At 41.0% G+C, this 27019-nt stretch overlaps 2 protein-coding genes across 2 annotated transcripts in view; one reads left to right on the top strand and one right to left on the bottom strand.

Moving 5' to 3' along the window:
• The window catches only part of LOC135482724 (integrator complex subunit 3-like), a 414475-nt gene that overhangs the window by 267235 nt on the left and 120221 nt on the right, over nucleotides 1–27019 (bottom strand). The gene's annotated exons all lie outside the window — the stretch shown is intronic.
• LOC135482719 (protein unc-13 homolog B-like) overlaps nucleotides 1–27019 on the top strand; it is a 220494-nt gene that overhangs the window by 108993 nt on the left and 84482 nt on the right. Inside the window, exons 13-14 of the mRNA XM_064763021.1 lie at nucleotides 1828–1937; nucleotides 3542–3604. Of these exons, the coding sequence (XP_064619091.1) occupies nucleotides 1828–1937; nucleotides 3542–3604 (173 nt within the window). The remainder of the gene's footprint in view (nucleotides 1–1827; nucleotides 1938–3541; nucleotides 3605–27019) is intronic.

Here is a 27019-nt window from a genome sequence, read left to right as displayed (position 1 = left end):
AGCGACCAAAAGTCATATTGGTGCAGTGGAAACATCAGCGCCTTCACCTCTGAGGTCCCAGGTTTGATTCCCGGTCGGTCCCAGGACACTCATGTGATAGAAATGGGACTCTTGTCGACAGCGTAGGTTTCTTCCGGGGTCTCCAGTTTCCTCCTACTTACATTACAACTGCCCAAAATTGTTTATAGGGCTATTAACAATCACTGGTTGCAGTCATGACCTGTTCTTAGTGAAGTTACCTGGGATGATCGCAAAGATGGGAGACTCTTGTCGCATCTGATCATCGCCAGTTTCTGAAACAGAAATATCTTGTTTGTGGTGCATTATGCCTAATTTGGAAAGAAAAGTAACAAAGCTTTAAATGTTCTGTCATGATGAGATAGTGGTCGATGACTCTTGGAGGAAAGTGACAAAGCTGATGTAAGTTGTCCTCTGTTAGGCCTGGGTTTACCTGGTTTGAGCTGCTTGGTGTGCTATCATTGTCATACCCACACTGCCACAACCAAGTCGATATCCTTAAAATTTTACCAACCATCACATTTATAAAAGGGTCTACCATTACCCACTCAGTTTTCAATTTAGTTTGCACTATCTCCCCAGCCTCATTAAATTTAAAAGTCTTCTAATGGTGAACCCTGGTTAAAACTGCGTATTCCAGGAGGAAACGAGAGGTAACAACCAATTTAGAAGATAGTTCTTCTAATTGAAATGGAGGCATTCTGCTTCCCGGGAGAAGTTCCAGCGATCAAATTAACCTGTCATTTAATGGTCGGGGATGATGGTTCATGCTCGCAGGGTTTAAGTCAAGATTGTGTTTTGGTGATGATTCTAATGTCTTCTTGGCCTTGGTTACCTCCATTGCTGTAAATGTATTTGATTATTGATGCCATTCATCCTCTAGTTTCGTTTCAATTTCAAATGTCACAGGAGGTGTCTTATCTTTCTTCCGGGGCCCTTTGAATTAAAGTTTGGTATAAATCTCCGAATAAGTCTAAATTCACTTGAAGGGATGTTAAAGTAAACTTATAACTGCATTCGAGTTGTGTCGTTGTCCTCAAAGGTACAATTTGGAAAAAATGGAATTAAGAATTAAATATCTTGGAATCTCGTTTTGTGCTACCCAGTATAAATGATAAAAGATAACTTGTTGTGTCTTTCCATTACAACCATGGCCATTGAGCTCAGCAAATTCCATTTTGCATTGCTGCCTCCTGACCTAGTTTTCCTTGTTTTGCCTCCAAGCCTCGTTTTGTTGTGTGTGTGTGAAGCTAGACTCCTATTCATCGAGTTCGATCTCAGTATCAGGGGACCAGTGTACCAGATTGGCCAGTGCCAATAAGAAAAAACCTAACATAATCAAGCCTGGATAAACCAACATCACAACTTATTTTCCCCAGTTGGCACATTTTTCATGAAAATCACATGGAACAATGTGATTGAGATACTCAATCTATTGTGCTTAATGTGACATTTTTCTGCTGTTGCATCTAATTTGAGGCACTTTTCATAGATCAGACATTGTTGTCACGAATCAGCAGTTTTATTGACTTGACTCTTTCGAGTCTGAGGTTGTTGGAAGAAAAATTTGAAAACTAGAAAAATTCTGAGAGTTATAAACCAATGAATGTTATCGTATTCAAGCATACCATGAAGAAATCACTCAAAGAAGGCGTACATGCATACTTATTCCAGAGATATTCTGTGTTATGACCGAGATTCAAAGACGTTATTTTTCAGGTGGAACATACATATATCTAGCTTCATTTAAAAATCTGTTATGTCTAATTAATCGCAAAATGATCAAGAAGTCATCTGGTGTCATTTCAGGAACGACTGGCCTATGACAAAGCCTCACTTCTCGAGAATGGTGACGTAGTGGGTGACCTCCCGGAGGACGGGAGGGACAAGTACTCCTGGTCCAGTCATGCCAACGGAGGGTAAGTTTTTTTTTCGTGTGCATTCAGACACTTTGATGGAGATGCTTTCTCACATAGGCACTTATAAGCTTAGCAAAAGTAACCAGGACGAAATTTGGTTACTTCTAAATGAGTCTTGAGTCAGGATCGTATCTGGGATTTTATCATTTGAGCCTAATTGTCATGTTGTCAGGAAGGCATGGTATGCCCCATATTTTGTGCCATGAGGCTAACACATATACTAGAGGTCAATATTCAAACGAGACTGCTGAGCATGATAAGCTCTGCTGTCAGCATGCAAATGAGGCCTCTGTTTCAAATGTAACACTTGCTGTCAGCATGCAAATTAAGCCTCCAAATCAAATGAAAGCCCCTGCTGTCAGCGTGCAAATTAGACCTTTGTATCAAGTTATAAGCTTTGTTGTCAGCATGCAAATTAGGCCACTGAATCAAATGATACATTTGCGGTCAGCATGCAAATTAGGCCTCCAAATCAAATGATAGCCTCTGCTGTCAGCATGCAAACTAGGCCTCCAAATCAAATGATAGCCTCTGCTGTCAGCATGCAAACTAGGCCTCCAAATCAAATGATAGCCTCTGCTGTCAGCATGCAAACTAGGCCTCCAAATCAAATGATAGCCTCTGCTGTCAGCATGCAAATCAGACCTTTGTATCAAAAAATTATAAGCTTTGTTGTCAGTATGCAAATTAGGCATCCATGTAAAATGATATGCTCTGTTGTCAGCATGCAAATTACACCTTCAAATCAAATAACAGCCTTTGCTGTCAGCAGGCAAATTAGGTCTCCGATTCAAATGATATATGCTCTGCTGTCAGTATGCAAATTAGGCCTCCATGTAAAATGATATGCTCTGATGTCAGCATGCAAATTAGGCATCCTTGTCAAATAATATGCTGTGCTGTCAGCATGCAAATAGGTTCTCCTAACAAATGATAAAATCAGATCTTTTCCCTGTTGTTGTGTCTATAAATTAGAACATGACTGTGTTATTATCCTTTGGGATATGATCTACAGAACTTTCCCATCCCTATAGTTATGTGAGCAAATTTGTAAATAACTTCTCTCTTGGCTCGACATTTTGTTGGTTCAATTCAAATTTCTTAAGCGACAAACCCAGTTTATAATTGATTCCCATAGATGTACCCCTGAGGACATTTTCCAGACATTCACTGTTATTTGAATTATGCTGGCGTGTTCCACCAGATATGCCCAAAGTTACAGAGGATAAACTGACTATGTAAAGTGAAATGGAATAAATAAGTGACAACAGGGTGTTTCAAAATAGTGCAGCTCAAATATTTTCCTATCAGCGATAAATCCAGTGCAAACTTTTATTTGGAGTCACCCTGTTAGGTTATGATGGTGCGTGAAAGTGATTTCTTGATATTAGAAGAAAAATCGATCTTCAAGGATTGTCGTTCGCAGATATTATGTCTTCCTCTTGCTTCATGTGCTGAATATCATTGTACATCTTTGTCTTCACTCCTGTATATTTCACATTGAATTTCAGCCAATGATGTTGTCAGCTTTCAAATTCTTCGCTTGTTTTGTAAACGATGAGTGACCGTCGCCCTTCTTTGTATATCCCCCTTTCCTTTTACAGTCTGAAAATTGGCAACAGGGCAACAGTCAAAGGCATAGCCAGCTATTGGGCGCTGCTGAAAAAGTAAGAGCTGTGTACTTGTCAGCTGAGGCTGCTTAATAGAGTTTGATTGTTTTAGACATTCATTTTAATTTCATTCCACTATTTTCGAACGTAACCGCACTCATGATTTACTAATTCATCACAATCTCTTTCATTGATCACTTCCGGCTTCCTTTTGATTTCTAGGAGAACTATAGCGAGGAGACTTTTTTTTCGTTTGTAGAACGTGTCAGTTCAGGAGTAAATGAAGAAAAAGGCGATTAGAAAACTATTCAAATGTGTGTTTTTACTTCAATTTGGGAGACATTACCTAAACTCAAAGCTCTTTTGCTTAACATTTGAGAAAAAATACTGGAAAGCTCTCTTGCCATAATTCGAGCGATGTTGCTGAAGTCCATGGCAAGCTCTTTCTCCATAATTTCAGCAAACGGTCATTTTCCATAATTTACATGTAAGCTAAGTTGCTGAAATCAAATCTCTTGTTTTCGTAGAATTGAGAAAAGTTGCAGAATTCAAAGATTGTTTGCCGTCCTCTGAGGGAAGACATTGAAATTCGTGTCATTTTGAAAGATGTTGTTCCAATTTATAAAAGAAAGCTCTTTGTTTACTTCTGAAAAATGTTGAGGTATCATTTATTTTGACTAGACTATATTTAGCTGCTAAGTTGTTCATCTTTTTCAGGTTTCTGTAAAAATATCTTAGAATGAATGATTTGCATCTAAACACCGCAACTAAAGTAAGTACTCCCTGAATGATTGACCATATTTTCTTTAAAGTATCTTTAGCAGCGTGATGAAAAGTTTAGGATATTACCACTATGGTCTTAGGCTTAATTGGTGAAAAGGACAGAATGACTCATGTTGCTGCATGTTTGCCTGAATGAAGCTCAAAGAAATGGAAAAAAGAGCTGGGTTGAAAAATAACAAAAGCCTCTACAAGCAGCAATATCAGACAAACTTCAAAGACCACAGTTGTGATATCCTGACATTTTCATCGCATTGCGGTGGATACTTTAGAAAATATGATCAATAATTCAACGGGGGAACTTATACTTTTGTTGGGGTGTTTACATTGAAGCCGATCTCTCTTTAAACGTCCTTGTTGTATTTGATGTTAAATGTGGTGAAATTAGAAAAGGGCGCTGAAGTAATTAGCAATGTGTTGTCCATGATGTGTAACTGGTTCTTAGGTTTTCTACTTCGTTCGTCTGAACCTTGGCAAATAAACCATGTAGTCAGTTCATCTATTACATGCCGGAACAGTGCAATTAAAATTAAATTAAATTAAAATTTGAGAGTGCTATTGCAAAGGTTGTAAGCCGTAAGGCTTGTCACCTCCAGATCTTTCAGTGTGTAGCATTGTCAAACACATGATATGAGTTAACACAGTATCTTATTCTGGATGCATTCTCAGATTTGTCAGCAGCCTACCATATTGTCGTAAACAAGAAGTTCATCAGTGCGCTGATTGAATACAGAAAAAGAATGTCGCTCAGAAATTTTATATCCTATAATAAAAGTAAATAAGCACCTACGCCCTGTGATTAGTGAGAGATATGGGCTTCCGTAATTATCAGTTTTGATTAACTACGGAATGAAAACGTAATAATTCAGTAAAGAAAATAACTATCAGTATGACGATACCACCACCACTATTACAACTAGTATAACTATACTCCCACCTTCATTACAATCAGTATAAGGATCCATTACAACCAGTATAACAATCAATTACAACCAGTATAACAATACCACCACAACAATTACAACCGGTATAATGATACCACCACCTCTATAACAACTGGTATAACTATACCACCACCACAATTACAACCAGTATAACGATCAATTACAACCAGTATAACAATACCACCACCTCAATTACAACCAGTATAACGATACCCCTACGTCATTTAGAACTAGTTTGAGAATGCTATTACTGCCATCTGCCTACTTTCCCGCGCACTACTGTATGGATTTATAAAACCTGCTATATCCATGACAACGCTGCAGAATTGACCGTCATTTCTTTGCCTCAGTGTCTCCATCTTTTGTCTTTTCCAAGATCTTCATTATCATGGATCAGTGTGATCTACGGGAAAGAGTTAAGTGTCTTTTTAAAGGACACCAGGAGGCGATGAATTTGTAACTCGGTAGTTAAGAATCATTAAGACTCTTTGCCCCTGTAACTGAAAGTTGTAATTAGACGAGTGGAGATTTAGTTCTTGAGGTTGTACAAGGGTGGCAGCACTTGTAAAAACTGGATTAGATGACGAATAAATATATTTGAATAGAACTGTGATAAATTTTTGTACTAATTCTTCTGGCATTTTTTTCTCTCTTTCATTTCACTCTTTGTACTTGCTCTCTAATTGTCATCAATCTAGTTGATTTGTGATTGAAAGAACTATCCTTTGCGATTTGCATGTTTTGAATATTTACATATCAATTCCCTCTGACCGCCTAAATAATGTTCGGACAACTGCAACATTTTGTAGCATTCAGTGAAATCTGTGTTTTTTAATTACGGCAATTAGAACCATTGTTCTTAAAGGGGACTATAAGCAGGAGCTTGAAGTCAAGTTGGTAGTCTTGAGGTGATTAAGATACATAGTTAATAAACTCTGTCTAATTTGACTTGGTGATTAAAATATTTCTTGTACAGGTGTGAATAGGTGCCAGTGTACTGTAAGATAGTAGTGACACCTATTTGCACCTTCAGGTAACTTAATTTGGCCCACCTGTCACCTGCCTTTTGACTACCTTTAATCCTTTTATTGCAGGATTTCTTAAACATGCATAATAATATGATTTTTTCCATTTAGGTATTTTACGCTGGTTAAAAATACTTCCTTTTGCATCATAAAGTACAGTAGAACCTCCCATAGCAGACACCCTCTCTTTTAAGGACACTTGTTTTGGTCCCAAAGTGGTTGTTTCCATTCAATTTGACCTCTCTAATGAGAACATCTCTCTATTAAGGACAGCACTTGTCAGTCCCTAGGGTGTCCTTTATGGCGGGGTCCTACTGTATCTACATTACATGTATTGATTGCACTATCCATTATCTTGTCTTGCTAATATGTTACTCAAACTAGGCTTCTCCATCAATATTGACTGCAAGCTTCACCTCTGTGTTGCCCGGAAGCAATAGGCTAAGATACGGAGTCTAAATGGGCCGTAGATCCATACTAGCTACATCAGAATCCAATCTAAACTATTTTTAAAAACAGATCGTTTCTTGTCTTTAACCGCATCTAGTCGGATCACCTTGTAATTCATAGTTGATCAAAGCCCTGAAGTCTTCTTAGAAAAAGGCTTGGCACAATCTGTCAAATGGAATTGGGTATTTACCTCATTTGTCTTTTTCTCCGATAATGGAAATGATAAAGACCTAATCAGAGTAGAATTGGGCAATAATGTGTTTCATTCCCCAGACATCCAAGCCTGCTTCCCTTTTGTAGGATATAGCTTTTTAATGGATCTTTCTTTAATGATGACTGAGTATGTTATTTGGTAGTCCAATTGCGACGCGAGAAATAAAAAAAAGATAGAAAGAGTTAAAAATTCAGTGTCTTTGGCTTCTAATCATGCTCTATTGATAAAAAATGTTCAAATGAAATGCATCTTGTTGGATAACCTGATATTTCTTATACATGTTAATGGATCTTTCTTTAATGATGACTGAGTATGTTACTTGGTAGTCCAATAGCGATGAGAGAAATAGAAAATGATAGAAAGAGTTAAAAATTCAGTGACTTTGGCTTCTAATCATGCTCTATTGATAAAAAATGTTCAAATGAAATGCATCTTGTTGGGGTAACCTGATATTTCTTATACATGTCAGGTGTTTGGTATTAAAAGAGTGTCTCATCAGCCAAATGTGACTGTGCCTTTCATTAGAGATGATGTCATTATTAAGCCTTTTGCTATCCTTGATCTGCATCACTGATTTGCAGAGCGATAAGCTTATGCTGCACTTCTTCCTCTTCAGTCGATTTATCAGCCAAAGTGCTGCCATCTTCAAATGATGCCTGTAACCTTTTGTTTCCGGGATACCCTAAACTAAGAGCCAAGAGCCGAGAGCCACGATCACCCTTTTTTTTACGGTACAGATAGGTGTACGTACTTGTCTATCACTGCGCCATCTACACGGTCCTACTGGTCAATGTTATATCCAATACGCGATAGCAGGTCATGTGATCTTTGAGATTTCACAGGAAATGAAATTGTAAACATCCCCATCCGGATCCATTTTCGGCGGCCCGAATGACAAACACGTGTGATTGTACAGAGTGTATGAAGTGCAGGCACAATGTACACCGTATTGTACAGACGGCATAACGATAGTACGATAACAATCCAGGCTGCAGACAACCCCTATCCTGGCAGCGATGTCTTACAATATCATAAACGGTTACAAAACAACTTTATTCATTAGCGCCTGTGGGCCTCGGTCTCCCAAAGATAATAATTATATTCATTTGCCTATATTTCCCCTTTGATTGTGACTTTCCTGACAGCACTTGGCTCTTGAATAGAGTATTGGCTCTTGGCTCTTGGCTCTTAGTTTAGGGTGTCCCTTTGTATCCTACATGCTTTTACACTGTTATGTGGCGTGGATGGGAAACAAAAATATAACAGGTTGACAAGGTCTTTCCGGTATCTTAGTGACTAAAACGGTCTCTAGCGAAAGGGTTAGCACAATTTACAAGACAACTCTATGACCTGATAGGGTCTCCACCTTGTATCGACGACCTGAAAACTTGTGGGGAAAATTCAACTTGTTATCTCCCATTTGAGGAGGTTAGATTGGCGTTATGAGGAGGCAGATTATTGTCAGGCAATATTGGGAAAAAGGAATTCGGAAATGTAGTGTGTCTGAAGTGGTCTCCTCCGATCTGATCTGTGGGTAATACCGGTAATCACTGGGTTCGATATCGAGCGTGGGTTGTGGCAATTGTGGCTTCTTGTCTCAGGCGGCTGTGATGATGACAGCTAGCGAGAGAGAGTTTTGTTGCATGCAATCATGATTACAGTTGAAGTGAAGAAAATCGCTCGTCTATGGTGCACTTAAATTGTCTAGTTGTCGATATAAGACAAGCACGTTCGTACTAAATGATCTAGCTGAGGTGATTTGTGACCCGCTCTATCAAAACTAGGCGCTTGTCGCATCTGAACTTGACAGGTTGATACGGACTTGTTGTTCATTTCCCTATTGTTGACCTTTTGTGAAATCTATTACAAACTGATTTGGTCACATTCAACAAAAGGTCTACAATAGGGAAATGAACAACAAGTCCGTATCAACCTGTCAAGTTCAGATGCGACAAGCGCCTAGTTTTGGTAGAGCGGGTCACATTTTAGTCCATTTTACATGGCGGAAGCGACATGTCATTGTATCATATTGAATGGTTACCAAGAACTCAAATACATGTGACATAAGCTCCCATGTTGTTGCAGCTTTGTCCATTTCTACATCATGTTGATGCAGTTCTTTGAAAGAATGACTCTTGTCCTATTCAGTATTCCTACGAGGCTGGACCAATTTACCCAGCCATTGCGTTAGTGATGAAATATTTTTCCTGGAGGCAGTTTATAAGCTGTTGTTCTGCCATTTCATACACTGCATTTGCCATCTAAAGATGAATATGGACCATTGTGCCATTGAACAATAAAGTGCTTACTTAGTCAGTTTTATATCAAGCCATGCTGGAAGAGTTTTTTGTGGGAACGATTTTATGGCAGCAGCATATTTGTTTTGATAGTTTATCTGCTCGGATGATGCTGTTATGTTTTGTTAAGAGTTGGAGAGAGATTTTCTGTCTGTCATTTCCATAGTAACAGCTTGCTGGAGAATGATGTTTGCTTTTGAGTCACAAACACCAATGTCTGTACCATGGCATTTGGTTGTGTTTTCAATTGTCAGCATTCATCAGATGGTTAATGATATCATAGCACTGCTTCTATCAGCTGACCGGCACCCCAGGGGGCGAGTCCCGACACTTAATCAGCATCTCATTCTCCCGCCGACCAAGCTTATTGGGATAAGTAATGTAAGCGTATATCAAATATTCAAAGCGTCTTATGTGCAATGGAATTGCGGCCGCTGCCATTCTTGCGCTAAACTAATAACGAGATATGAATATAAAATAAATAATCTACTCTGTTTGGTAACTTGGACCGTGCGGGACAAACCAGTCCCGCTATTGTGTTTTATCGTAATATATTGGTCTTCATATTTGATAAAAACCAACAGATTGCAGTATTACACACAGTCTTCTTGGGGTTTGTTCAGAAACATCAGTGTGTTTCACAGTCATGCAATGTTAGCATTCAGTTTGACCCCTCCCCCTCCACGAGCCTTAACGCAAAACGCATTGCCCAGTATACCAAAACTTTAAAGCTGTTTATCCTTACGCTATTCCATTGTGGACTTGTGGTACTGTTTTCTTTGTCTCTGTAGCATGCCCCCCCCTCCCCGGTACAACCAATAGGAATATCCATTATTTTAAGCCAACCAAAGGTTTATTTTGCAGGTGAGCATCTCAAGGTTTCAAGGGATCATGGAACAAGAAAAAAACAAGTAGGGCAACAGTCTTTGGATACTTAGCCTAATGGACCAATGTTTTACTAAAAAAGACCCACATTTCAGCAAGCCCTTTACCCTCTCTACCCGCATTATTGTTAGGATTGTAATCACTTTGATGTTTAAAGTCCATCCTACTACCTGACCTGTCTCAAGAGAGCCGATACTTCAGACAAATAGATGAAGACTTTTGTCGCAACCGCTTAATTTGTACTGATTTGAAACCACCTTCCCCTAACATTGTTAGGATCGTGAAGCACATATAAGTTTATAGACGGTCCCTTGATGACCTGGCCCAACACTTCAGACAAATAGAAGAAGAGTTTCGTTGCAAATGACAAATTTGTACTTAATGCCTGAAGTGATAGATTTGAAACTATGACCCCAGAGAGATGAAGCAAGCTTTGATTTGAAAATTGGTCTTATCCATTGCAACACTCTGTTATCCCATCGCTTGGCTCTTATCTGAGGAAAATATTCTAGGCATGTACTCCTTGATCTTTCTTGGCGCTTCCGCCGTGTTTGGTGAGAGTACATAAGTTGTCAGTTAGACAAGACTTCGGCATGCTTTAATAAGCTAGGATATTCACGATAAGACTTAGGCTGTGTCTTCGTTGACATGTTTCGTTCCTGTCTGGGGACAAGTAAGGTGAAGCTGTTGGTTACAGACTCAGCATCCGTTGATTAACGCATGGTGAGGACTTAGTAAAACTTTCTAATTCCAATAGCGCCCTCTTTTGTCCTCTGTCAGGCTAAAAATACACCAACATGTGAAAAAAAAAAATTGTTTGCTTACCTTTGGGGGAATTTTAGCCAACTTGTAGTCAAATCAAAAATGTAATACACTTACCTCAAAATGTCTGTCAATATTTTCCAAAATTCAAATATTGAACTTGGTTGTTCAGAAGCAATGTTTGCAGTAACGGTCGTCTGTCTTCAAGACATGCTGACTTAATAAGGAGGCTTTTATCTAAAGAGAATGAAGCGGTTTGTAATATAGGCTTCCGGTCAGTTCCTCTTAGTGATTACCACCTTCAACATGTTCAGTGACACATGTAGGACGACCCTGGTCTGCAAATGTGTCCCTGGTCTGCAAATGTGACCCTGGTATGCAAGGATGGCTGCTAGATGACAGCCTTTCACTTTACCATCTACTGGTACTTTTATAACAGCAAAACCACCTGGGTAGAATTTCCAAGTCACAAAAGTGATGGTCTTTGGCCAAGAAACCCACGAAACCGGGGGGTCATCCGGGCCAAACAAATATCACAAGCTGTCAGATTATTAGCCCAGTACCATCACTATTATAATTGACGAGTTGCACTTAGCATTGAACACCTTAATAAGCCTGGTTTTACCTCTACTGTCATCCATTATCAACTGACATGATGTAGTTTTACACAAGGGAGGTTAATAGGTATGTTTGAGTACTTTGAATAAAGTCATTGCGACAATATCATGCATTTTGTAGTCCAGTTTTCATGATCACATCATGTACAGTAGTTGGTAGTTCCAGTAGTTGTTTGTTGTTGTTGTTAGAAGTATAAGTAAGTAGGGGATTCCAGTAAGGCCGCATCATAGTTTACTGTTAGCAACAACAACGACACTGGAGACATACCACTGTCGCCATTGACGTAAATATAGATAACGCCCGGAGATTTTACTCACAAACCAGCACCCCATTTACACCAAACCCACAACATACCAGCACCCACTCAATCCGATTTTTATACCTCGAACAGCCCGCGCCACGGGTATATGCTGGTGATAACCAACTCCCCACACATCCTGGAATACCGCCAAGATCATTGTAGCAACACCCTGGCAGTTGAGGCGTTCCGCATATGGAATCAAGATTATGACGAAACTCCTCTGTCTTCCACTGGACATGAATAAATCAGAAGAGTACGCTCCAACGTGCCATGCTACAACTTTGAGGAAGGCTAGTCAATAATAGACATATACATACAATGTGACATTAGGCCGGGTCTGATCATGCATACAGAATGGCGGATCTGGGGTGGGATTGCGGAAGATGAGTCTGGCTGTAAGACCATACTCGTATGCCGTCATGGATGCAGTGGCTTTACAGAAAGTCCTGTGCTGGTAGTTTGGGGTGTTGCTCACTGGACTACTTATGCCTACAGGGGGTTGACAGACATTTGTCTTCTGGAAGATATATCAAAGATTGCACAAGTGATAACACAACTGTTTGGAGCCGATTCACAGGGCAGGCTCTGGTGATTTAGGCCCTGGTTGTTGATGGCTTGTATCAGATTTCGTGGAACATGAACATGAAACACCTGGTGTTGTCATCACGGCTTGGTCAACTTATGTCAACACGACTCTGGTCCTTTTATATGTACCGATATCCTTACTTCTGTGTTTCATGCTGCAAAACATGGCTCTTCGCACTTGAGTGATAAAACTCTGCTGATATACGAGGTTTGGCCAATTTTTGTAAAGTGCCTAGTCTGGCCTATTAGTTATGGCTGTCACCACTGGTTTGTATATGGCATGTATACAAGACTGGTCCCATCAAAACGGCAGTGTAAGCTGTTATGGGTCAGAGTTCCCTTACGCCAATGTCATTTTGAAACCCGAGGGGTCAGCCAGTTGCCTGGAATAGTCTAAACCTATTGTCTGGGATGGATCTGATGTCCGATCAGTTAGTAATGCACAAATGTAACCTCAGGTAACCTATGTGACCGACCATTACTCCTGGCTGTCGCTTGCCTTATCCAGTTTTGCTGATACACGGCTTAATGGAGTAGTTTGCTTTTGATTACTGAACACTTTCACAGGGTGTTAGCAGATTTTCCACCTGAAAGCTGTTCAAATGTGTTACCACTCTTTGGAATGCGTCATCGCTTGAGGTGTTGACCCACGCTCCTTCGGGATTCTCCTGACATGCCCGCTAGAAGAGACCGGGCACTTCAATATCTCCGTAGGTGTCATAGGCCAATGGCATCCGGTGATGATAATCACAGTCACCTAAAGGGTATTTTAGAACCAGAAGGGTAGTTTTATATCTCTTGTGATTCTTGAGAGGGAATTGAAGATCACAGCTCAGCAGTCGGCTGTGCAGCTTGTACCCTACAACCCTTACAAGGTAGTTAGCACTTTCGATGTCTAGCACTCTTTCTTGGCCTTGGCTGGAGTACTGGAGTACTGTATCATGTATCACATATCATCTGCTCTCTGACTAGTCTGGAACTGATCACACAGGCTTAAGAAATCGATCATAGGGCGTACTCATGCCATGATTGTTTTATAAAGGCTGTAAACTGCTGCGCAAGCGAGTGATTCTAATCGCAGCTTCCTCAGATTATAATTTCTCAACAAAAGAATCACTTGTCTGCGGGAAAACCAGTAATCGCTGGATTTGATATTGAGTTGTTGGTCAGTGCAACTGCAAAGGAGCGATTATCATCGCATGCGATTTAAATTGCTGGTCATGGCGATTTTAAATCGCTCGTTTTCGGGCACTCTACAGGCTAGTTGTTTTTTTGGCCAAAACTCAAGGTAATTGGTGTTTTCATGCCTCGGTAATAAGCCGATGTGGCCTTGAGAGAACACCAAGACCAACACTTACATATTTTTAAAGTGTCTGCCTTTGATAGCGTACCACTTGAAAGAGCATCATGGCGTTCGCCGTAACGAGCATGGGGAATACCTCAAGGCAATCAATTAATTGAGAAATTGATTAGTAATCAATGGTCACTCTCTGATGATGGCCATTAGACGAGGGCATCACCTCTTAATCAAAAGTTTAATCAGAAGTTGTAGGAGCGCTGGTAAAATGGTGTCAATTTATCATGGTTCATGAGATAGTTAAGTCGAGTGTTCTTTGATTGAGAGGGTTTAGGAATCTAATCCACCGGCGCAGCCAAGTCTTCCAACTTAGTCGATTTTGGTCAACTTCGAAGATACGTTTCAGCCTTAGGGCTTTTTCTTGGTCAATTTCAATGATTTTCCACAGAAGGCTGTGCAGCTCATAAAAATCTGATCGTAATGTTTGGACAATCCTAGTGCACAGAGTAAAATCTTTTCCCCCATCAACACTGTTATGGCTAAAGTGCTTTTGACATGGTTGGGTCACATGGATGTACATTGTACATTACTTGTTCACGTACATAAACTTGTGTGCATTTCTCACAAGCAAACATGAACTGAGAATACACACGGACTCACAAAAGACTAAACATTGACATTTATCTTACGGTTTGTTACGTCTGAACAACCATGTTACTATTGGCATTAATTATTTCTGATTGATACAGAAACAAAAACACCCACGTGATAATATTTGACTTTCTCGTTTTGTTCTTGAAGCCAGAATTCCTACCGCGCTTTTAGCTTATTGATTGCGGGCATAATTCTGAATGTGGACAATGGTCTTGGGTTATTGTGGGCGGCAGGGTGCCTTGGACTAGTTTGATACTCTGCATAAAACATAACCTAATTGAGTCCGTTAGTTTGTTACTTATGTAACTGCGTTCATGGAATCGACTTTAGTCATTATGAATGCATTCTGCAATTGTTTGAATGTTTTGGTGTTGTTGCCGAAAGTGGTCACCAAGGGCATATTTGGCTTGAATTCAGTTCATTTCTGATGAATTATGGAAAAATCCCTTTGCTCAATAGCTGACCCAATTAAACTCTGCCATTATTCTAGCTTATCTTCATTATGCGTTCCCTTGTGGCTTAATGCTATTGACATGACGCATGCCCAAGCAGTAACTGTTGCTTCGTATTCGTTTCAGGTCCTCTGATTGGAGTATTTCGAATGTTGCGTTATCCCGTTTGGCGATGCCCTGCTGTATTATCTCTGCTGCTTGTCCTTGAATGTCAGCCTATGACACTTCAATTGACATCACTGCAGAGTATGACTTAGCTATCATCCCTGTCGTAGCAGTGACATCTTCTGCCTACTCTGTCACAGGAACATTCCATTTGTATCAGTTCAGATCTCTAGATCTGACTGTTGAGGATGGTGCCAAATCGCTTTGGGCGATGGCCAACCCTGTAGAACTGCTCTCCTTGTTTGTTGGGTCACCCTACTGCAGTTGACATCCCTTCATCACTTGTGCCTACGTGCTGACGAAGCAGCAATCTGTGACCTGCTTGTTGGGTCACCCTACTGCAGTTGACATCCCTTTATCACTTGTGCCCTATGAGCTGTTGAAGCTGCAATCCGTGACATGACTCCAGAGAAAAACACGTTACCCCTTTGGTTAATTGCCTACCCCGTTATCTATGCTGCACGGTCCTCCTCGTTGCTGCAGTTGACGACACCCGTGCCTTGCCAGCTACAGAACCAACAACTCATTTGTATTCAGCTCAGATCCAAATCTGGCATCAGTTTTTATTTCCATTTGATGGTGGAGAGAGTAATGATGTCGAAAACCTGGGGATTCTAGATTGTGGAGATGATCTTTTAAAGGGGGAAAGTTGGTGTATCTGTCCTAACGCCTTGTTGATAAAAATGGCCCCATCCCAATTCCCGAGAGGCAATTTGGGAAAATCCAAACACAGTTTTGCCCCTCCTGAATCCTGCTAAAAAAATGGGTGTCATTTCAAAACATCTTGGCCAATTTGAGTCGATCCTGTCATCTCAAAATGACTACTCAACCTACCCTTTTCTGTCTGTGGACAATACTGTACTCGTGGCAACCGGTCCTACAATCTTGAATGATATATCATTCTTTAAAAAAGCTGGAAATAGCTAGAAATGTGATGTAAGATTTCATGCATTCAATTCCTCATCTTATCATGTCTTCTATCTCATCACTATACATGGGACTTTCCTTATTTGGTGATATACAGACGTATGTACAAGATGCTTTTACATTACAGTGACCTTGCCTGCTAGCGTGACCTTGCCACATCGATAGCACTGCTTGCACTTTCCCTGCCGTAGCAGCAGTCATCCATTAGCATGTGGTTTGGAGCGTCGTAACGGGCCCATGCTAATAGCGCGCTAGAACTTTATGTAGCGATCCCATTCTGTTCACGGCATGAGATGTTGATTTTCAAATGATAGATGACACTGCTGTACATAATGGGATTCGTCTTGGCGGCGGGCAGCTTATGTCATGTGATTTCGATTGCGATGGGGCATGGGGGATGGGTTTGTGAAAGATCTTCAATGAAATTGGCTGCATTTTGCCAGATAACGATTTCAGATGTTTCAGAGTACTGACATATGGCGTAGTGAGGGGAAAAGTCCATCTTGGTTGGTATTGGATGTCTTTTTGGTTGCTCGGATAATTTGTACTAAGATTGATGAGGGTCATTGACAATAAAGAACGAGGGAGCTTCTGGAAAGTAGATCGTTGCAGAGTAGGAGTCAGCTGGGAAACCATTGATAGCTTTTTGCCTCAGGTCATATTATGTTGATGTGATTTGTCTAACATTAATAAGGATAGCGAATAACATTACGGTTGTTATTTGAGGCATATTGATTAATATTTTTCTCAAGGCTGTAGCTGAAGATGAATGACCTGTCATTTTGGAGAGAGATGAATTTGGTGTTTCAGTAACGAAACTGATAGTTTGGATTTGTTAAAATATCAATTCAGACTGTTGCGTTCCTTTTCATTGGGGATTTCTCCTAATCAGGAGACCAACGTCAAGGAAGATTTATGAAGCGAAAAATTGCAAAATACAGCCGAACCTCCTTTAGTGGACACCTCTTTTGGGACCGCCTCTCTACTAGGGACAGTGGTGTTGGTCCCAAATTGGTTGTTTCTATACAATTCAATGCACCTCTGTACTCATGACACCTCCCTATTAGGGACGGCTTTTGTCAGTCCAAAGAGAGTCCTTAATACAGAGGTTCTGCTGTATTATCAAGAATTGATGAATGATGTTTGATCTTGACAGAGAATAATGCCCTTTTCAAGATTTCTAATAAATTTTTGAAGAACGAATACAAAAATTGAAATGTTATCTCGATGCAATCTTTAGCCGTCAGATTGAATAGAAATGGTGTGTTCGAGATTGCGTTCATCACTTTTAAGCCCTTGAGTTTGTATCAGTAGGTTGTTGGTTCAAATCTGTTTAAACTGTACAGTGATTAGGAATAAGCAAAATACATTGTCTCGGGCCAAACTCGCGATGGTTGTTAAGTTGTTTCGAGGCAGCAGTATTGGTATTAGTCAAATAGGAAATCAGGAGGACGGAGGGGCGGGGTGGGGGACGTTAGGTGATAAATATTTCTATCCAGACCATTTCCCTAAAACAAATAACAAAGGTTGCAGTAGTTCTCAAAGCGTTGAGTTGCAGTTAGTCCAAAAATAATAATGTCAACCGCCAATATTGTGTGGACCTAAATTTGCAAAAATGAACATTGTAAAACAAATGTTTATAAAATTTCCCTGGAATTTTTACGCAGAAATAAAGGTTAGCAAAGTTTTAGTGCAAAATAAAGAGGCACGCAAATTTTTAGCGGTTTACATTAGGGTATGATTAGTAAACAGTTTGGAGATTCTCTCATCTATTCCCTCGACACCTCATCTTAAAACCAATAGCAATTCGATTTCCCGGTGCCAAATTTTGGCGGCTAAATTAGTGCAAGATTGCATTACCACTGACAGAGAGGCCGACGTTACGGAGTGGGACATCGAGATTTACGAGAATGGTTTGATCGACATAGTACAGCAGAGTCCATGTCAACTCTCCTAAGTCTAAAGGCGAGCTTGTCTGGGACAAGACACTGGAACCACTCTACGCTTTCCCAGAAGTCATTCTCAAGTCCACACAAGGAGAAGTCACCAGAGCATTGCTTTCACTCATTTTGATCGTTCCTGTAACGCCCTACAGATCACAGATTCTTGGTGTAGGCATCTGTGATGATCACCGCAAATAGGAATTTTTGTTGCAACCGATCATGATTGCAGATCGCATTGACGAAAATCTTACATACCTTAGTTATATGCATTCCATGTCAGTAGACATTGTTTCCTTGGAAGTTTGACTTGATCGATTCCTGGTCTGGCCACCAGGGGGCACTTTGTGAAAACACTTTATGTAATGCTACAATTCAGACTCTGAAATAAACTCCGGTCTGATGAGCTTATCGGCCGTGGAATGGCCCAGCAGACTTAACTGCTGCATTCAAAAATTTATAAACATGATAAAGTAGGGATTTTTGCTGCATTACCATAAACCAAAGTTGATAGAATGCTCGGAATTTCGCTGTTTTAGAAAACGAAGCTCTGTTTGTATTTTTCATGCTTGTATCAGTATTGATGGTAACTTTGGGAAATCAGACATGAATCCCTCTGAGAATACAAAGAACTGAGGCAACGGAGCAACGACGTCTGTTTAATGGATTTGATTCGTAATTGTCATTCAGTTGGGAATATACCATTGATGATTTCCGTTCATCAAAGACCAAAAAATGACAACAGAGAATTAGCTGGTTTAACAAAATGATTTACATGACATCAAAAAAGGTTCATCGGATCTTGATAAATATATTCCTGATGTTGGAACCCCGAAAAAAGGACACAGGACGTCTGTTTCTGGTGCTGCCAATATCCTTGACAAGCGGAAACTTCCGACCTGAAGCTGCCAAGTGGAGAGACAGGCAGGAAGTTCATGAGTGCGTGTGAAATTAAGATTTAAAAAAAAATGCTTTGTCAAGTTGCGTGAGCCCTATTGATTCCCAATGGTACGAACGATCCCAAATCAGTGGAATCAGAAACTGTTTATACCAGATTGGCAACTCATGGAATGAGAAATGGGAAAATGCATCGAGATCTCTCCATTATGGCAGCCCGTAATTCATCTGATCGGATGATGTTGATCTCTGGCCAACGTCTGACCTTTCCGCCTACTTGTCTTTAGATCGATGGTTGACTTTGGATATAAAAAATGAAAAATGTCCACAGCGTTATTGTGTCGTTATACAATACTTCGATGGCAGAACTCTTAATCATACTCTTTACGTCTGCTCTGCAGACGTTAAGCCAACACCGGCATGCCAGACATTGGTCTTGCCACAAATGAGAAAATGCCGGCAGGTGGTCTTTTAATAACTTTCTGTTTTCGTTAATGATGACCGCAAAGTGTTATTGACCCAATCCCACACATCCTTTCTTCAAACCGCAAAATGCTCATGCCTCTTTATTTTGATTCGTGAGTTTGATTTTGGGGATTACAAAATGTCTTTCGGTTTTTCTGATCAAAAATGTTTTTTTGGCTAACGTCAGCTAATGTCATCAGTGATACCATGCAATACCTGATTTGTCAGGTAATCGGAGGTTTATGGTTCCAAAAACGATATTTTTTGCCAGTGCAAGCACTGTTGTCTGGCCATGAACGAAAGCGGCAATGTCTGTGGAAAATTGACCCAATCCAGTACATGTCTCATCGCCTACCAGATGCCAGACTATTGATGTAGCCAAAACATGACACTGATGTTATGATAACCACAGAATTGGGGCTGGCCTGCTCTGCCAGACATCACAATAACGAAGTGTTTGCATGATTCCCTGGATAAATTTAGTTGTGGATCAAACTGTCTGCCTATATTCCTATATTGTACATTGTCAAATCCACCCAATCACTTCCAGCAATTTCCTAGCAGTATCATTTATTTATGACTCGGCTGTGTGGGATCCCCTACCCACCCTTTGCAGCCATTTTGTCCTAATTAGCAACAATCGTCCATACATGCTCGTAACAAGTCATGAATGACTGATTTGTTGGCCCTGCTGGCTGATTGGCTCCCTGATCTCATCCAACCAACTTCCCATCCAGAGCCAAACTTGTGCACCAGACGGACTGACTTGTTTGCCCTGCTGGCTGTTTGGCTCCCTGACCTCATCCAACCAACTTCCCATCCAGAGCCAAACTTGTGCACCAGACGGACTGACTTGTTTGCCCTGCTGGCTGTTTGGCTCCCTGACCTCATCCAACCATTTCCCATCCAGAGCCAAACTTGTGCATCAGACGGACTGACTTGTTGGCCTTGTTGGCTGATTGGCTCCCTGGCCTCATCCAACCAACTTCCCATCCAAAGCCAAACTTGTCCACCAGATGGACTGATTCATTGGCTGATTGGCTCCCTGGCCTCATCCAACCATTTCCCATCCAGAGCCAAACTTGTGCACCAGACGGCCTGACTTGTTGGCCTTGTTGGCTGATTGGCTCCCTGGCCTCATCCAACCAACTTCCCATCCAAAGCCAAACTTGTCCACCAGATGGACTGATTCATTGGCTGATTGGCTCCCTGGCCTCACCCAACGAACTTCCCATCCAGAGCCAAACTTGTGCACCAGACGGACTGACTTGTTGGCCCTGCTGGCTGATTGGCTCCCTGACCTCATCCAACCATTTCCCATCCAGAGCCAAACTTGTGCACCAGACGGACTGACTTGTTGGCCCTGTTGGCTGTTTGGCTCCCTGGCCTCATCCAACCAACTTCCCATCCAGAGCCAAACTTGTGCACCAGACGGACTGGTTGTTGGCCCTGTTGGCTGATTGGCTCCCTGGCCTCATCCAACCAACTTCCCATCCAGAGCCAAACTTGTGCACCAGACGGACTGGTTGTTGGCCCTGTTGGCTGATTGGCTCCCTGGCCTCATCCAACCAACTTCCCATCCAGAGCCAAACTTGTGCACCAGACGCGGGACGAACACTTTCAAGATATAAGATGATATACCCATGGCGATGTCTCAACGCGATACTGGTATGATGGCCCTAATTTATCAATCTCAGGCTGTCACCTATGACAGAATATTGAGTGATTGCTATATCGCTATTTCTCTTCGTAGAACTGAAATCGATGTGGGATGATTTCAACTTCGTTCCTCTGTGCGCCAGATTGCCATACTTGGATTCCTCGCGATCATTTCAATGCTTCAGGCCGTTTCACAAAAGTCTGATAGAATCTATACAATCGAGGCCGACACTTGAAGATGTATGAGATATTGATGATGGGTTCCACATTGTTGCCATAAATGAATGCCATATAGCTCCTACTTGTGAGCGGCTGTGGATTGTGCTGGCAACATCTTAGACTCCTTCTCGGGTGATTTGTTGTTGGGAAGGGGATGTTCTAGTCCTCTTGTGTTGAATGGAAGAGGTTCGGGGTTGCTGCTCCACATGTATGAAAGATAGCGATGCTTGTATTTAACTCCTTGAGGCGGAATTTGACATTGATTAGTTGCGAGTAGTTTTCTAGTTGGGAGGGGTTGGGGGTGGGGTTGTTCTTGTGCAGGAAATGTTATGGTCATACTGCTGTATGACATGGTGGATAGCACTTGAAAGAAGTTAGGTGCTTTAATTGTTCTCCTGACTCAATTATACATGCTGTAATAGCTTATATTTGTCATTCCAAACTGACTCTCAATTTAGGTGAAAAAAATTGGCTACAAATTGAATGTGCTCATGTAGCATTAACAAACTTGTTGGCTGGCATGGCTTTTTTTCTTTAAGTGTGGTATATTTTATTTAAAATGTACATCCTTTAAATTTAGGAATAGATACGTGTGGATGCCATGTAAATAAGAGCAAATGTCGGAGCCTCTCCTAGAAGCATTTCATTTCAACCGAGAAAAGATTTCAACGACTTGTTGACAAAATCAATCCTTGCTTTGTTTTATTTAGGGAACTATATACTCTCAATTCTACTCCCAAAGCAAAAAGGCATCTATTATGCAGAAGAGTGCAATGAGGCCACATGTTCTATATTTCTTGGTTCACAGGAGTAGTAAGTTGCACACTGGCAATTGAAATAAAAATGAAATTGAGACATATGTAAGTGGTATCTTGTTACAAAGCACTTTTCAGAACCTCTCCAATAAAGAAAACAACATTGTTGGGATGAGGATAAAAAATGTCAAAATCCAAATTTTATTTCTCCCGGCAATGTTATAACTTTGAAGAACCAGAATTCAAAGTCGGCTATCCTGTAAACCAAGAAATAAACAGCATTTGGCCTGAGATAAAAACACGTCATTCATAGTGTACGAGAGAATCTGTCTGTTTTCCCGCGGCACTCATACTCATCATAGTCGTAGAGCATCCGGCACACACTCCTATAACAGAACTCATATGTGTGGGACTGGTTTTGCGGTATTAATATCTAGACAAATATTTATCTAGCCCTTCCGCATGTTGCGGCAGTGATTTGGTGAGATGTGTATATATATGGAGTGGAGGAGACTTGACTTCCTTAACTAATATTGTGCACCGCTGCACATGGTCCTCATGTACCCTATAGAGTTCGTTTCGAATCTCTGGGGAAATCTCTGGAAGGCGGATGATTCTATCTGATGATTTTGATAAATCTATATAAACGCATTCGACGAGCTCGGATGCGCTGACCTTAAGGGACACCAGAGTCACGATTGTCACCCATCGGTCAAGCATGATGCCAGATTATGGATCGTTTTGCCGGCTATTCTGTAGGCGGGAAAAATAGCTTATTTTCTTATGGGAAAGTGTTTTTAGAATTGTGTAACTTTTCAGCTTCTTGGGGGGGGGAGTTGTGGAGTGTTTTCCTAACATTACTGTCGAGCAACAGGATTGAAACTGAAAGTTGACGATAAAAATGTACACATCGTTGTGTAATCTTCGGGAAAATTGTGGCAATATGACAATATAACGCATTTGGTAAAAAGCGGTTGAAGTGTTTACTGATCTAGATTTCTCATGCGAACATCCTTTGTAAAGATAGCCCTTTGAACTTATCCCTGGTTGCGAATTTGTCCTCAAATCAGCAATTTTAGACAAAAGGAAATTATAATCAAACACCAGGTAATCTCTTTACGTGCATGCCTGCAATGATATGGATGTCTTTCCATGGCCATCGCGCTCAGCTGGCCTTAAGTAGTTTGGCTCATTTTCACTGCCCACAAAAAGACAAGCTACTCAGGATTAGATGGGGCAGGCAAAAATCTCACATTAACCAATTCCAAGGATTAGAAGAAAAGTCAGTTAATGGCTGAACTCTCGTGGGTTTCTGCGTGAGGCATATCAATGTTTACACGGTGAAGAAAGTCAGTTGAGAGCCAGAGGCGTGAAATATCTCGGCACGTTTCTACTGCGAGGTTATTAATGTCTTGCTTTCCGCACCAACTCAATTATGGGTAAGTTGTTGAATGTTAGTGGCACTCAGCGTCGCAATAGAACAGATTGCCATGTTTCCCCGTCTCCATGTACGGAGGGACGTTTATCGTTGGAGAGAACGACGTTAGTATTCACCTTGTATGAGGATACCGTCACTAGTGTAATTGGTGGTAAGAATTTGGTACTCGTTCTACGCCAATATAATAGTCCTAAAAGCCACCAACCACTACCCCCTGCAGCGTATTTTGCATCAATGGGGGTTTTGAACTCACCAGTCGTGGAACCATGGGGCAATGTTGACTCTTCCCTTTGAATCTTAATGGCAGTAATTCACCTACACAGTCGTCCTGCTTGCATTAGCTGCACAACAGTTGAATTATGGAGAATGTTTTGGATATGAATTATTGGATATGAATAAGCCATGTGTGTGGCAGGTCGTAGCTTGAAGGCTGTTGTCAATAAATTTGACCTTCATCGTTAATTACTAGTGCATGCGTAACCATGCTATTTTAGGGTTTGTCATACCAGCCTATAATTTGACCTTGTAGTTAGGTCGTTATCTTGATTTGCCTGGACGCAGTTTGATTTACCGATAAATTGGATAAAACTGGATTTGAAAATTGAGATGAGAATGAGTCGAGAGTTTGTTTGGAACATGGAACCCGACCATAGCCCCGAAAGTGGTTAACTCTGACATCGTTTACAGACACAAGCCAACGAATATGACCTTGTAGCTTGATCCCTATCTTGATTACATAGGACACAGTTAACTTTGCCATTCTTGATTTATCGATAAATCTGACACAAAGATTTTGCTTGATTGGAAAATTGTCACGAGTGCAAGTCGAGAGTTTTTCTGTGAGATGAAACTCGGCGTGACAAGGATCAGTTGTATGTCTGACAAGTCCTCTGATTGGGTGCTCTATAATAAATCATTCTCTGACTCCTAATTTGTGGCGGCTTTTATGATGAATTAATTCTCCAAAATTCGACATTGGAGCAAATTTTGATAATGGCCTACTTGTGTGGGCAAAATGGCACAGTCCTGTGAAGACCACCCTCCTCTGCAGATTGCAATATTGCAATGAGGACTGCCTGGAAAGCTGAACGTGAACCTTATTTTTGTTGCTACAACATAGAAAATGAAAAATTCCCGCAAAAATAATGAACTATAAAGATGATAGACCAACTAGTAATCTAAGCTCGCTGCTCAGCTATCAATACTTTTAAGTGGCCAAGCAATCAACCCACCAAGGACATTCAATAAATCATGGCATCGGTGTGCGGTTGCATGATTAAGAACGAAACCGCTGATGCTTAAGATTTATTATCTGGTTCGAAGCCCATTGGCTCCATGTCAGTGTGGGGCTTGCTTGTTGAGTGGTTGACATTGCCTTGGGGTGAGGGCATGGAATGTCCTAGTACAAAATTACGATTTTTTGTTGCCTATAAGCCATGATACATGCAAAATCCAACATATCATGAAGAGCATCGCTTAAATTGTCAAATTCCTAAGTAATTGAACCGACCATAAAATCTACAAGATGCTTTTAAGCTCCTGTTGCCTGGACACTAAAAACTAAATTGTCTGTGGTACAAAAAAAACATAAGTTGTATGTTATTTGCTGAAGCTGTCTGCAATATCTTCACTCCGAAATACCATGGGTTGTAAATCTTCATTGTGTATAGGCAATACATTGCGTCGTGGTTTGTTTATCAGGACCGTGTCCAGGCCGGCCCTCTGCAGGACAGACCTATATGTCTTAACAGCCTGACTGGTAATCTGGTAGGGCGGTAATTGGTGAGTAACGCCTTCAAGGATGGCCCCAGGTTCCCTCCACAAAGATATCAGGAATGAAAATCTACCGGGGAGCGATTTTGACGGCATAGAATGGATATCGCTGTATCGAGAGGGTGATTTGTTACGCGCTCGCTTTCACTGCTCGGGTCTGTTCCGGATTACTTATTGATCAGCGAGTGGCGTACATTGGTGGACTGGTGCTATGAGAAAGCCGCGCTACCGACTTGGACTGAGCGCATTTCTAGACGCAGCCGTGTTGGAGTTCGGGTGCCAGTGCTGCTGATGAGGATTATGTATGCAATTGATTGATTATCGTGTATTTTTACCTCGATCGAGAGTGATACTCAGTCAGTGATTACGATAACGAGACCAGGACACCGACATTAAATGGCAGCGATGAGGAGGAGTTCTGTTTCACACAAGTGGAGATCCTCCTGTTTGTGGTGATTCACAACACAAGTGCTGTGGCGCAGAAGAGTTTAGTTTCACGGCTGCACAGGGATGCTATTTTTGGTGATTAGTTCCTTCGGAGTAGGGCAGTGATGCTAAATGGCTGTAATATTCTGCGGCGGAATTCTGTTCCCGATTTAATCCGTATGGATGAGGGGTCTTTTTGTTGATTGTTGTTTGGTTCCTTCTGTTTGGAATATCTATAGGAAGTGTCTGTTGTATTCTGTGGTCAAGTTGCTCCATTTGGAGATCTTGCAAATTGGCTTTGATATCCCTTGAAGATGTAAATGTAGATGGAGAAGAGTCGTGTATGTACGCATGGACAAGGGCCAGGTACATGTGACTTTGTGGGGGCGACATGTAACTTCTCTAAAAATAGAAATGGAATTTCTCTCCCTCTTTTGTGGTTTCGCTTGGGATTACGTCTCATCAAGTTCAAACTGGTATCTTGTCACATCGATTTAGATTTTAATTCTGGTATTACTCCAAGGACTAGCTTAAATTGGATACACATCTTTGATTTAAGAGGCGTGATTATCGTAATCCCGCAGTGATCAGAGCCTTGTCTTTTTAATTGAGACAGTAGATCAAACCCTGGATCGAGTAACCAGCCCTAAGATTGCACAGCCACTGTAGCCATGGTAGATGAATCGACATTGTGTCCCTATGATAACCACTGTCGGGGTCTTCGTTATTCCGCTCAGATGCTATAGTCGTACATGGTGTCTCCCAGAGGAGAAACGCTATCAGGGAATATGCATGTGGAGAATGGAAGTGGCCGGGCTACCGTGATCTGATAAGGCTTTTTAGCTAAAGGAGGTTTTATTTTTTCGACTTTTCATTTGTGCTTCAAATCAGGGTTGCGTCTTTTTGAAAGAGTTTGTCTTCTGTGTCTCGAGTGGTTTGAGCTGAAGGATTTTTTGTGTTTTGACTTTTTATTTGTACTTCAAACTGGAGTCTTATCTTTGTGAAAGGGTTTGGCTACCTGTTTCAAGGTGTTGTAGCAAAAGGATATACTGCTTTTCTTAATGGATTACCTTTGTAAGTTTTCTGAGATTATTAATTGGATATGCAAAAAGAGAGTGGTTCAGCTAAAGGATGTTGTCATCATATTTTTAGATTAAGCGCAGGTTTTCTTGCACTTTTCGGACTTAAAAGTTGAGTGCAGTTTATTTCTCTAAAGTTCAGATTCGTCAGCTTGCCACCAGCTCTAAATCTTCTGAGTGAAACAGAATGGTTCATGTTCGAAGCATGTCTTAGTCTGTTCCTCGTTTCTAGTACCTGGGCATTTGTAGAATAGTGCAAGAGTCCTTGAATGTAGTCACATCTTGTTGCTATCCATTGCTTAGAAACGGCCAATAGGCCTGACAATATCTTACAAGAGTGCATATAGACTCAGCCAAGTTATTGTTAAATGTATACCCCTTCATTTTTGTGAGGCTGATAGTTTTGCTAGAGCTGGTACGGTCGTGAACTTTAGGAGCATTAGAAGATGTACAAGTTACTGGTTT

Source organism: Lineus longissimus, chromosome 2, assembly GCF_910592395.1.
Source record: "Lineus longissimus chromosome 2, tnLinLong1.2, whole genome shotgun sequence".
NCBI lineage: Eukaryota > Metazoa > Nemertea > Pilidiophora > Heteronemertea > Lineidae > Lineus > Lineus longissimus.
Note: the sequence above shows the minus strand (reverse complement) of the source record. Positions and strands in the feature narration are given on the sequence as shown.